This window comes from Mytilus californianus, unplaced genomic scaffold (genome assembly GCF_021869535.1).
Source record: "Mytilus californianus isolate M0D057914Y unplaced genomic scaffold, xbMytCali1.0.p SCAF_6, whole genome shotgun sequence".
NCBI lineage: Eukaryota > Metazoa > Mollusca > Bivalvia > Mytilida > Mytilidae > Mytilus > Mytilus californianus.
Genome location: NW_026262712.1, coordinates 17,284,599 through 17,298,986, shown reverse-complemented (window position 1 = coordinate 17,298,986; position 14,388 = coordinate 17,284,599). Strand labels below are relative to the sequence as shown.

Genomic DNA, 14,388 nt, shown 5'->3' with positions numbered 1-14,388 from the left:
TGACAAAAGTCAAGAATATGATAATGTTGGCTACCTGTAATATGTTGCTGTTGTTGAGCATATAATTCTGCCTCACTTTCTGCAGTCACCTCCTCGCCATGTGCTGTCCGTTTATGCATGGCTAGAGTGGATGTCTGTCGATATGTTTTACCACATCTATTACATATGTAAGGTTTAGAGTGAGTATGTACTACATGGTGTTTATATAGACTTGAATATTCAGTAAACTTCTTCCCACAACCTGCTACTGTACAAACATAAGGCTTCTCCCCTGTGAAAAAACATGGCAGGTATAAGGCTGTATCAAATATTCAAAATTATAAACAATAGGGAGATCTTGGCATGTATCAAGTGGAAATATGGTTCATACTATCAAGGGCAAATATTATTACACATTTGAAAACTCTGTATGAGCAAATATATTTTTTTGATTTGAGTTTGTAAAATTTGAAACTGGATATCTAATTTTATATGACTTTGATAATCTATGTTGATATCATGGTTGGGCCAATAACCTAGGAACAGTAAGACTAAGCTCTATATAGAAAACTGATGGAGTGTAATAATGGGCTATACAGCTTGGAGCTCTGATTATAACACCACAACCTACCTCAGAATAAACATATAGAATATGGCATTGTTTGTTTTTGATAATGAATTTATCAGCACCAATATCAAGCAAGCCTGCTAGGACGAACTGATAAAGTCAGTATCAAAAACAAAAATTCTAATATTCTTTTTATTGGAAATTTGTCTTTAACTATATGTTTCTTGTGGTAGAATAATAAATTACATGCAGTAATTTTTTTGTATACAAAACATTGTGATAGTTGTTTGTTTGTATGAGTGACATCACAAACATTTCATTGATAAATTTATGTGGATGGACATAAAAAAAGTCACATTCTGCATTGTTCATGACAACACTGTCAAATATTTTGGAGTATCACATCTTATCCTTTATCTAATTAAATATTAGGCAGTATGATCAAAGGGAAAATGTTCAAATAATCCATAAATGATCATATCTCCTTTTAAAATTACCTGTATGTATTCTGATATGATTTTTATAATTTGTAGCACTAGCGAAAGCACGACCACACCCTTCCTCAGTACACACATACGGTCGTTCTCCAGTATGTGTTCTTATGTGGACTTTTCTGATGTTTGAAGTTGTAAATGATCTATCACAGCCTTCGAAAGGACATTTAAATGGTCTTTCTCCTAAAATACATAACATTTACATTTGAATCCAAAAAAAAGACATTTAAATGGTCTCTCTCCTAAAACACATAGCATTACTCTCCTAAAACAATTAACATTAACATTTCAACCTATCAAAAATATAATGTGATGGTCTCTCTCCTCAAACTAATTGGTGCCCCACATCTCCTTTTATTCATAATGTTCATACAAGTTTAAATTGTCTTTCTCCTGACACATTTAAAAAGTGACATATTAATTTAAAAGGGCTTTTGAATGAAACATTGATTTTTTTTTTAATTAGGAACTTGAAACAGAACCACAACTGCTGTCTTTAAGATTTTCAGCCTATGACATTTGTTTTAAAAAGCATAGTAAAAAGGAAAATATTTGTGCCATGTCTTTGTTGTTTTGTTTTTTATTTTTCGTCTTTTCTGACTTGATCTAAATTTATGCAATTTTTAATTTGCCTTCGACAAATATTATCACACATTTACATTACTGCAATTACTATACTGTTAAACTGTAAGTAAGAAAATGATTTTTATCCTTGCATGTTGACTTTCAATTAATTTGAACATTTATAAAATAACCTGTGTGTATAATCAACATTAACCATTGTTAACTGGGTTTTTTTTTCAATCACTGCAGTAGATCTAAATCATAAGTTACATGTTTTATGATTTTCTTTGTAGAGTTTCATTTTATTATTATGTAATATTTCACCAGAATTTTCTTTTTAGGTTTAACAATTTGTAATATGGCTTGATAACAACTCTTGTTATTTAATTTCAATAATAATAATAAACTTGGCAAAGGCTGATTTATTACTGTGGACTCATCTATTTTTGAGTGTACCAATCTTCTGATGATTGATACAAAATTGTATATTGATAGATATTGGCAACCATGATTTATACCTGTATGGGTTCTAACATGTTTCTGTAAATCTCCAGATGTTTTAAATGCTTTATCACAGTCTTTCTCTGGACATTTATAAGGTTTTTCTCCAGTATGGACTCTTGTGTGACTTTTGAGACCATATCCAGTAGCAAAAGCTTTACCACATCCTGATATTTCACATTTAAATGGTCGATCTCCAGTATGCGACCTCTCGTGCACCTAAAAATAAACAAGAGGCTCATGAGAGCCTGATATCGCTCACCTGTAATTTCAATTTCAGGCATTTGACTTATTTGTAGATCTTACTTTGCTGAACAATTTTGTCATTTACACTTTCTCTCTTTCTATAATAATATTAAAGATAATACATAACCCAAAACTGTAAAATTTCCTAGAAATTAACTATTTCTGGACAGTAACCCAACAATAAGTTGTCCTATTGGTATGAAGATTACTTAACAGGTAGATCTTAACCTATTTAACACTTTCACCTATGTCAGTTTTGCTCTTACTGCTTTAGTTTTTGAGATGAAAGCCAAAATCTTCATTTGACCCCTATGTTTTTAAATGGATCAAATCCCCGAATAACATTTATAAACTAGATACCTTAAGGAACAATCAATTAAAGTTTTTAAGTATTTGGCCAAGTAGTTTCAGAGAAAAAGATTTTTGAAAAAGTAATTAGACTTTCACAAAAAATGTAAAAAAAAAACGTTTTAAGGGCAATAACTCCTTAAGGGGTGAATTGACTATTTTGATCACATTGACTTATTTGGAGATCTTACTTAGCTGAACATTTATTGCCATTTATACTTTCTCTCTATCTATTATAATACAAAAGAAAATAACCAAAAACAGTAAAATTTAATACTATTTCCAACAGTAACCCAACAATGGCTTGTCGAACTTGTCTGAAAATTTCATAATAGATAGATCCTGACCCATTTATCACTTCAACTCTCTTTCACTTTTGCTCTAACTGCTTTGGTTTTTGAGATATAAGCCAAAAACTGCTTTTGTCCCCTATGTTCTATTTTTAGCCATGGCGGCCATGTTTGTGGATGGATCAAAAGATTGGATACAATTTATAAACTAGATACCCTAAGGAACATTCAATTAAAGTTTGAATGTATTTGGCCTGGTAGTTTCAGAGGAGAAGATTCCTGAAATAGTTAGGCTCTGGTATAACGTCAAATAATTCAAGAGAAATCCAACTGGGTGGGAGGGCATTTTGATTGAAATATGATGGGTGGTCATTATTTAAGAATCATAGTCTGACCAAATATGGAAAATACTCAAACTTTATGAATGGCAGGGTAAAATAACTAGAGGCTCTAAACATTTTGCTTAAGAACCTGTGTTTCTTAGAATTTATGACAAAAACCTTTTTTTTTTGTTTATCTTGTATTGCTGATCATTTTTTCTGTTTACAGTTACTCTCTATTTTCTTTAGCATGTTAAGTCTTTCTCTACACTGAGGCTGACTCCCATACTGACCTTACCTCAGCAACTTCCTTTCAATTTTAATAAGCCTCAGTGAAAGTTGGGATAAGATAATTATATGTTCCAAATTGTTTACGACATCTTAATGTCAATTTAAAAAGCTAAACTTATTTGTAGATCTTGTCTCACTGATAATTTTTGCTATTCAAGTTTCTATCTATCTATTGTAGTTTTTCAGATATTATGCAAAAAACGCAAAAAATGGTAAAACTCATTATTCAAGGGCAATAATTCCATTAAGGGGTCATCAGACGATTTTAAGAGTATATGCTAATTTGTAGATCTTGTCTTGCTGATAATTTTTGCTTATTTCAGTTTTATCGATCTATTATAGTTTTTCAGATATGAAAAAAAACGCAAAAAATTGTCATTAAAGAGAAATAACTCAAATAAGGAGTCGTCTGACGATTTTGACAATGCAAACTTATTTGTAGATCTTGTCTTGCTGATCATTTTTGGTTTTTGTAAAAGTTAACAACGACGCCTAAAAAGTGTTGAGAAAAGCTCACATGGCCTTTTAGGCCAGGTGAGCTAAAAAGTGCCTTCCTACACTCCCATACTGCCCTAACCTCAGCAACTTCCTTTCAATTTTAATAAGCCTCAGTGAAAATTGGGATAAGATAATTATATGATCCAAATTGTTTATGACATCTTAATGTACAGTAATACCCAGTTAAACCTATTTAGATTCATTTCAGGGGAAACCAAAAAGTATACTATAAAGGGAAGTCTGCTGTGTCTATTATACATAAGGTTACTTGTACATAAATGTTAAATCAGTTTCCATTACATTTTATCAACTATTAGTAAAATCGGTTACCATCAAATCTTATTAACTGTTAGTAAAATTAGTTACCATTAAATCTTATTAACTGTTAGTAAAATCGGTTACCATTAAATCTTATTAACTGTTCGTAAAATTGGTTACCATTAAATCTTAATAACTGTTAGTAAAATTGGTTACCATTAAATCTTATTAACTGTTAGTAAAATTGGTTACCATTAAATCTTATTAACTGTTAGTAAAATTGGTTACCATTAAATCTTATTAACTGTTAGTAGAATTGGTTACCATTAAATCTTATTAACTGTAAGTAAAATTGGTTACCATTAAATCTTATTAACTGTTAGTAAAATTGGTTACCATAAAATCTTATTAACAGGTAGTTTTGGAATATAAAAGAAGGCTAACCACAATAAACATACCTTTAGATGGTGCTGAGTTGTAAACAATCTACCACATCCATCAAAATTACATCTGAAAGCTCTCTCTCCAATATTACTCATGAACTTTTCTGACAAGGTTTTCTCTGCTCCCATACCAGCTGTGATTACTGTCTAAAACAGAAAATGTAAAGAAATATTCACTTCAGAAATGAACAGATGTACTTGCAAGCACATGATACACACTTGTCAGATGTAAAATAATCCTTTATTTTATTATTAACAAAAGAAATTCAATTTGTCACAATCTTTACATAATTTAATAGTTCATGAGAGAATGAAATGGAAACAAACTTAGCATATGAAACCTGAACAAGAACGACACACTGTCATATCTCACCTGCCTTACTGATACTTTCAAGATATTATTCAGTCATCATGACAGAATTTAATCTTAAAAGTCTTTAATATCAAGGGGTTACAGGCTTTGCATGTGTAATACACACATTTTCAACTGTTTACATATGCTATTTTTATCACATGCCAGTAAAAGCATTTAATTGGCAGAGGTCAATTTCTGGACCAACAGCAAGAAGATGAGGTACCTTTGTACCTATCAAAATGTCTGGAAATGGAAGTTGAATATCAATAAAAGAAAGTGATCGTAGACTGAATAATGATGAGAAGACTGAGGCACTCTTTTCAAACATTTGTTGCAAAACATAATTTTCCTAACCAATCAGATACTGCACATGTCATGAATATGCATGAAAGTAAAAAAAGTAAGGGTTGTTAACTGTATTCAAAATTTTTAGAAAAAAAATCTTTTTAAAATCAAGGGCAGATAATTATATTGAATTTGATAGGACAACTTTAATTTTTCTTATTTTTTTAGAAAACAAGGCCTGTGACCCCTATTTCTATTTTATATTTTGGAAGTATTTGTGAAAAGTAGATCTCTCCATGAATTTTAACTTATTCTATCGTTCAATGTTTCCTCAACAAGGAAAAAATAAGTTTCCACTACAAAACCCATATAAAAAACTGAATTCATTAATTTCAATGTATTTTATTGAAAAAACAAGGTCCGTGACCCTCAGTTTATATATTGAAATTTGAAAGTACACTGACCCAGAAATCTTTTACAGAAGTTTAAGAAAAATATGTCGTCAAACATTTAGACACCCCAGCTACCTTAACATGTTTTACACACATTTTGGCATGTCATGTCATATCATGGCATGAGATGATTTCTCATTGCCAGAGGTTGGCAACTATGGAGACGAACCTGAAAAGTAATTTTGACCAATAAAACATAACTAAAGGCTCTAAAGAGTGTGTCGCTCACCTGCATCTTCAACAATGACCACTTTTTAGTGAAAAACATCATTAAAGGGGAATAACTATATAAGAGTTAACTGACAATTTGACATATTTGTAGATCTTATCCTGCTGATAATTTTCCTTTTTAAAGTTTCTATCTATCTATTATAGTTCTAAAGATAATTGGAAAAAAATGCACAAAAATGTTACATAATAACATACAGGGCGATAACTCCAATAACGAGTTGACTGAAGATTTAGGCCATTATGGTTTATTGTGGATCTTGTCTTGCTGATCATTTGTGCTATTTTCTGTGCTATTTCAAGTTTCTAACTATCTATTACAGTTTTCAAGATTTAGGGAAAATAGGATCGTCATTAAAGGGCATTAACTTAAAATAAGAAGTCAACTAACAATTTCAGTCATTTTGACTTATCTTTAAATCTTGTCTTGCTGATAATTTTTGCTATTTAAAGTTTTTATCTATCTAACATAGTTTTTAAGATATTAGGCAAAAATGCAAAAATTGGTGAAAAGCGACATTATAGGACAATAACTCTAATAAGGAGTTGACTGAAGATTTCACCTATGTTGCCTTAGTTGTAGATCTTGTCTCTGATCATTTTTGCTACTTAAAAGTTTCTGTCTGTCTATTATAATTTTCGAGATAAAAGGCAAAATATTTTAAAAAATGGTAAAATTCATCTTTCAAGGGCAATAACTCCTATTAAAAGTCGTCAGACAGTTTTGACTTAAATGAACAATAGACAGAGCTCAACATTCTGAACATTTTTAGCCTGTCAGATTCTCTCTTTTTACAGCGGTTTTCAAAATAATAGACAAAACTTGCATTTAGACCTATGTTTTATTTTTAGTCGTGTCGGTCATCTTGGTTGGCTGGCAGGGGTCATCTGACACATTTTTTAAACTAGTTACCCCAATGATGATTGTGGCCAAGTTTGGTTAAATTTGGCCCAGTAATTTCAGAGAATTTTTGTAAAATTTAACAGACGATGACAACAGACAACGATGACGGATGAAAACGGACAACGGACGCCAAGTGATGAGAAAAGCTCACTTGCCCTTTTAGGACAGGTGAGCTAAAAATGAGGTCAAGGCTAGATGAACCCTGCCATACAGGCATGTACACCTTACAATCATTCTATACACTAAATATAACAGTCTATAAGTTAATCATACCTGAGAAAATGACCTTATCACGAAAAAATTAATATTGACCAATGAACCATGAAAATGAGGTCAAGGTCAGATGAATGCTGCCTGCAGGTCATGATATACAACGTTTGATTATTCTTTACAGCATTTATAGTCCTGTTTCTTAAATTCTGTCAAAGAAAAAGACCTTAAGTATGAAATGAGCTCAAGAGCAGATGTACCCCCTCTGACAGACATGTAAACCTTACAATGATTCTATATACCAAATTTTCCTGAATTCCTTCATGTATAATCCACAGATTTTTTACTAAAAAATTCAAACTGACAGCAAAAAATATGAGAAAATGTCCATTCCAAAATTTTGACAAACACAATATATCTCCCAAAAAATATAAGGACATACTAAATAATGTATTGTGAGAAAATTGAAGGAACTGAAAATGTGTCACATGGTATAGGATAAAGAGAAATAGCAAGTGTCTCAGGCTAACTGTGAATAAAGTGCTTCACTGAGCGCAGCTGGATACGACTGCAGAGGTCCAACCCTGAACTGTTTGGGCAAAAATGGACACAATATTCGCGCTTGATAACGGTCTGAATTTGGATTGTAATTAAATATTTGACACATAATAGTTTTCTGACATTGAATAACTGTAGTCAAAGAACTTAGAATTGGTTATATGATTTGAATTTATATTCATTTTTTTATTTTTGTGCAATACACTATGCTGTTGCGAAATTTTGACCCCCCCCCCCCCCCCCCCAATAAAAAAAAATTTACCCCCCTTTATTTTTGCTTTTGTGAAATACACAATGCTGTTGGGTATTGACCCCCCCCCAAAAAAAAAATGTTTAAACCCCCCCCTTTTTTTGCAAAAAGAAATAATATTTGAAGAAATTTTCTTTTTAATTTCTGAAATCTGAAATGAAAAAAAAAGCCCACACAATTTCTTTTTTACCCACCTCCCCCTAAATTTATTTTTCACCTCCCCCCTCCCTTTTCCAAAAAAAACACCAATTCTTTCCCTCAAGAGATGGTCATAATCTCAATTAAAATTTCCAATGGAGTTTGCAACCATAATTACCAATTTAAATACATCATAAAAGTCTTAAAATAGAAAAAAAAAATCCCCCCCAAATTTTTTGAACCCCCTTATGATTCATCACCCCCACACTCAATCCCAGCCTTCCCTTTGTGGTATGGTACCTTGCAGTACAATTTCAGAGAGCCAAATTCCTAACTTTAAGGCAATTACCCCCAAACTCAAACCCAGCTTTCCCTTTGTGATATGGAACCTTGTAGTACAATTTCATAAAGATCCATACACTTACACAAAAGTTATTGTCCTGAAACTAGAAAAATGTTGTTTTTTGCCCCTTTTTTGCCCCTAATTCCTAAAATTTTGAGGCAATTACCCCCTAAATCCATCCCAGCCTTCCCTTTGTGGTATGTTACCTTGCAGTACAATTTCAGAGAGATCCATACACTTGAACACAAGTTATTGTCTGGAAACTAGAAAAATGCTTATTTTTGGCCCCTTATTCCTAAACTTTTTGGGCAATTACCCCCAAACTCAATTCCAGCTTTCCCTTTGTGATATGGAACCTTGTAGTACAATTTTAGAAAGATCCATACACTTACACACAAGTTATTGTCTGGAAACTAGAAAAATGCTTGTTTTTTGCCCCTTTTTTTGCCCCTAATTCCTAAAATTTTGAGGCAATTACCCCCAAAATCAATCCCAGCCTTTCCTTTGTGATATGGAACCTTGTGGTACAATGTCAGAGAGATCCATACACTTACACACAAGTTATTGACTGGAAGTTACAAAAATGCTTATTTTTGGCCCCTAATTACTTAACTGTTGGTACCATAACCCCCAAAATCAATTCCAACCTTCCTTTTGTGGTATTGAACCTTATGGTAAAATTTCATAGAGATCCATTCACTTAAACTAAAGTTATTGTGCGAAAACCAATGTGTCTTAGGAGGACAACGACGACGCCGCCAACGTCATACCAATATACGACCGCAAAATTTGCGGTCGTATAAAAATGTGACTGAAATGTGATAGTCAGACACATGGATGGATGTATAGAGGTAAACAAGTGTATCCCAATTCTTTGGAGAAGGGATATAACTATGTACTTACTATGTGTCCTGGTAATATCTGTCCTTTAGTGAACTGTAACGATTGTAGACTGCCCTCTTGTTTGACTCCATCTGCCTGTAGTCAAAAGTGTAGAACAAGGTAAATTTATTACTATTAGGAAATTTTATGGTACCATCACAAACACTGCATTCAAATATTTTTTGTATACTGGAGTTAAATAATAGATGATAATGATCACTTCAAAAGAGGCCAGATAAAATAAATTTTAGTCTGTCTTCTAGGGATGTAAACTTAATGAAGAATGACTGAGTAATTGTTGGCTTTACCAAGCTGATTTAGTATATAGCCCACCTCTTTTCAGAGGCATTTTAAATGACAATTAAGCACAAACATTTTAAACGTATCTCTATCATGATTAATTAAAGATTACTTTCTTATTTTCCAAAAGCGTTTTCAATATAAAACAAGAGTGCACCGCTGAAATGTCTCGCCTTCTTTACTAATCATTGATATTATGTTGATAGTCCTAAATATAAAGCTTTATTACAACTGTCACATAAACTTAACATTAACCAAGTAAACTAAACATTGACCAATGAACCATGAAAATGAGGTCAAGGTCAGATGAACCATGCTAGGCAGGCATGTACAGCTAACAATTCTTCCATACTACAAATTTAACTGACCTATTGCTTATAGTTTAAGAAAAACAGACCAAAACACAAAAACTTAACACTAAGCAATGAACCTTGAAAATGAGGTCAAGGTCACATAAAACCTGCGTGACTGACATTTAGATCATAAAATATTTTCATACACCAAATATAGCTGAACTATTGCATATAGTATTAGAAAAACAGACCAAAACACAAAAACTAAACTTTGACCACTGAACCATGAAAATGAGGTCAAGGTCAGATGACACCTGCCAGCTAGACATGTACACCTTACAATCATTCCATACACCAAATATAGTAGACCTATTGCATACAATACAGGAAAAACAAACCAAAACACAAAAACTTAACTATAACCACTGAACCATGAAAATGAGGTCAAGGTCAGATGACACCTGCCAGCTAGACATGTTCACCTTACAATCATTCCATACACCAAATATAGTAGACCTATTGCATACAGTATAAGAAAAACAGACCAAAACACAAAAACTTAACTATAACCACTGAACCATGAAAATGAGGTCAAGGTCAGATGACACCTGCCAGTTGGACATGTACACCTTACAGTCCTTCCATACACCGAATATACGAGACCTATTGCTTATAGTATATGAGATATGGACTTGACCACGAAAACTTAACCTTGTTCACTGATCCATGAAATGAGGTCGAGGTCAAATGAAAACTGTATGACGGTCATCAGGACCTTGTTAGGTACGCACATACCAAATATAGTTATCCTATTACTTATAATAAGAGAGAATTTAACATTACAAAAAATCTTAACTTTTTTTCAATTAGTCACTGAACCATGAAAATGAGGTCAAGGACATTGGACATGTGACTGACTGAAACTTCGTAACATGAGGCATCCATATACAAAGTATGAAGCATCCAGCTCTTCCACCTTCTAAAATATAAAGCTTTAAAGAAGTTAGCTAACGCCGCCGCCGGATCACTATCCCTATGTCGAGCTTTCTGCGACAGGCTCGACAAAAAAACAGGAAATTTTAAATCAGTAAAAATCCTATCAGTACCAAAGCACTAACTGCTGAGCTGGTGATATCCTCTGAAACTCACAGTCAACCAACAGCAGTATTGATACAGTACTAGTGAATTAAATAAATATTGAATAACTTTAAAGCATCTGAAAAAATTTTTATGACCTGTATCCGGAACGCTCAAACCTGAACATTTAAAATTGAGGGATGCATTCTAAATAAGTATATGTTACTTAAACCATGTCAGTACCGAAGCACTTACTACTGAGATGATGATAGCCTCTAGGACTTAACAGTCCTACAGCAGTGGTATCACTAGTAAATAAAATAAAAACTTTGTAAATTTTGTGCATCCGAAGAGTTGTAAGAAGGTGACCTTCAGAGATTTATTGTTTCCAAGAGTTTGTTGAGTTGCTGTCATATCAATGTTTACCTTTTGTTTCCATAGGTTCTTATTCGGTAATGAATCTTTCTTTAAGTCAGCTATCAAGCAAAGCAATTGTACATATAAAATTTAACACTTCTGACATATCATTAGCATTCAGAGATTCTAGAGGTTACAGTATTCAAAACTTTGTTCTGATATTACCTGTGAGGTGAACTGTTCCAGGTTGATAGCTGATGCATCAAGGGCAGTATCCCCAAACAATGAAATAGCTGATGGATGTGTTATATAAGCTGTTGTGCCATCTTCTAGTTGTAATGCTTGTATGTTAGTGCCATCTAAAAACAAAGCAACCAGATTATAATTCTCAGAAAAATATAATTTGACAACAGTAGACTGATTATCTGACTTTGAATGTTACAGTAGATTAATTATCAAAATTTTTATGGATTTCAGGACTATTCCAGAAAATAAGATGGAAGGGTTGTTATCATGCATTTCCTCTTGAAACCATTATAAATGGAGTTTTAATCCAAACCTATTTGGACTATGTATATATACCAATAAATAGTACCATTGCATATGAATTCATGATAAAGAGTGCCCTAAAATTTTTCCATAACTGTTTTCTAGATTGATCATGAAGTTAGCAGGGTTTCAATAGGACACAGTGTAACAATATGGAAATAAAGGTCCTGGACTCTGTGCTTATATTTTCACATGTTTTTTTCCACATTTTAGCAAAAGTCTAAAATAATTGTTATATACTTGACTTTCATTTAAAATGGAAGGTCTCTACAAAAGATCAAAGGATCATGGGATTACACATTCATTCTTCACATGTGACGTACAAAATTAAAGCTTTCAACAAGCCACATTTATTTGGTTTTATCTGTTTGTAGTAACATACAATATTATGATATCATGTTCTGTACAAATAAATGTGGATAGTGTCCACATGTGGACACAGATGATGCCCCCGCTTGCATATCATATAGTTATAAAGGGACATAACTGAAGAATGGTAAAAGTGACGGTACCCAAATTTGAACTTGATCTGAGTTTTGTGGTAATAAGCAATTGTGTGTATGTCTCACAACATTTGGTTGAGGATAACTTAAGTAGAGAACAGAAACTAAAAATTCAGCAATTTTTCTATTTGTAAACACGCATAACTCTAGAACAGTTGTGTATAAGTTTTATAACATTTGGTTGAGACAAACTAAAGTTAGAGAACGGAAACAAAATATTCAGCAATTTTTATGTTTATAAAGGAACATAACTCAAGAACGGTAAAAGTGTCGCCACCAAATTTCGTACTTGATCTGTGTTTTGTGGTAATGAATATTATGTATAGGTTTCATAATGTTTGGTTGGGGCAAACTTAAGTTACAGAATGGAAACTAAAAATTTTGCAATCTTTCAATTTATAAAGGGGCATAACTCAATAATGATTAAAGTGACACTACCCAAATTCAACTTGATCTGTGTTTTATCACTATCAGTGGAAGTCAAAATTAAACATTGCATTGTATAAAGCATTGATTGTAGTTGATTCAACTATAACCATGGACAAAGGAAGATAACTCCAATTTTAAAAATTACTTGATATTTAGAAGAAAATAAAAATTTTGCAATTTTTCCATTTATAAAGGGGCATAACTCTAGAACGGTAAAAGTGACGCCACCAAAATTCAAACTTGATCTGTGTTTTGTGGTAATAAGCATTGTATATAAGTTCAATAACATTTGGTTGAGGCAAACTTAAGTTAGAGAATGGAAACTAAAAATTTTGCAATTTTTCCATTTATAAAGGGGCATAACTCTAGAACGGTAAAAGTGACGCCACCAAAATTCAAACTTGATCTGTGTTTTGTGGTAATAAGCATTTTGTATAAGTTTCATAACATTTGGTTGAGGCAAACGTAAGTTAGAGAACGGAAACTAAATATTTTGCAATTTTTCCATTTATAAAGGGGCATAACTCTAGAACGGTTAAAGTGACGCCACCAAAATTCAAAATGATCTGTGTTTTGTAGTAATAAGCATTGTGTATAAGTTTCATAACATTTGGTTGAGGCAAACTTAAGTTAGAGTACAGAAACTAAAATATTTGGCAATTTTTCCATTTAAAAGGGGCATAACTCTAGAATGGTTAAAGTGACGCCACCAAAATTCAAACTTGATCTGTGTTCTGTGGTAATAAGCCTTGTGTATAAGTTTCATAACATTTGGTTGAGGCAAACTAAAGTTAGAGAACGTAAACCAACTTTGGGACGTACGTAATTCATTAATTGTGTGGTAATAAATCAGGATGATAGTTTCTCATTTAAATTATGTCATATTATGTCATGCCGGGTCTTAGGCCTACATGTTTACAGTTTAACTAAAAACAAACTAAGTCCATTTATTAGTAAAATACGGAAAATGAAAATAAATATTTTCAAAAAATTTGCTCTGGATACTATATTTTGGTCATAAAAAAGCTTCTATCCAAATTTCATAAAATTGCTTGAAGGTTTGACAAAGTTATTGATGTCCCAAAAAACTTTAATCACAGACTGAACCTAAATGTTGACGCTGATGACGGAATCTAGGTTCACTATGTCTCACTTTTGGCGACATAAATGTCGCAGGCTCAACAAAAATGTCTTTGGATAAATCATTGTGCTGTTCCAACATTTAAATCTACATACCAATAATATTATTCATGTTATTGATTCAATGTGATTTACACTAACACATTTATGGCTTATGTGTTTTTCTGTACTCTGCTTTCACATTAAAACCAGGTTTAATCCACCATTTTCTACATAAGAAAATGCCTGTACAGTACAGTACTAAGTCAAGAATATGACAGTTGTTTTCCATTCGTTTGATCTTTTGATTTTGCCATTTGATAAAGGACTTTCTGTTTTGAATTTTCCTTGGAGTT

At 32.5% G+C, this 14,388-nt stretch overlaps 1 protein-coding gene across 3 annotated transcripts in view; it reads right to left on the bottom strand.

Moving 5' to 3' along the window:
• LOC127705753 (zinc finger protein 76-like) overlaps positions 1–14,388 on the bottom strand; it is a 40,687-nt gene that overhangs the window by 14,784 nt on the left and 11,515 nt on the right. For all 3 annotated transcript variants that reach the window (XM_052210109.1, XM_052210111.1, XM_052210110.1), the window contains 6 exons: positions 11,658–11,791; positions 9,427–9,501; positions 4,816–4,947; positions 2,124–2,325; positions 1,045–1,224; positions 35–271 (listed from right to left, as the gene is read on the bottom strand). In XM_052210109.1, coding sequence (XP_052066069.1) covers positions 35–271; positions 1,045–1,224; positions 2,124–2,325; positions 4,816–4,947; positions 9,427–9,501; positions 11,658–11,791 — 960 coding nt within the window. The remainder of the gene's footprint in view (positions 1–34; positions 272–1,044; positions 1,225–2,123; positions 2,326–4,815; positions 4,948–9,426; positions 9,502–11,657; positions 11,792–14,388) is intronic.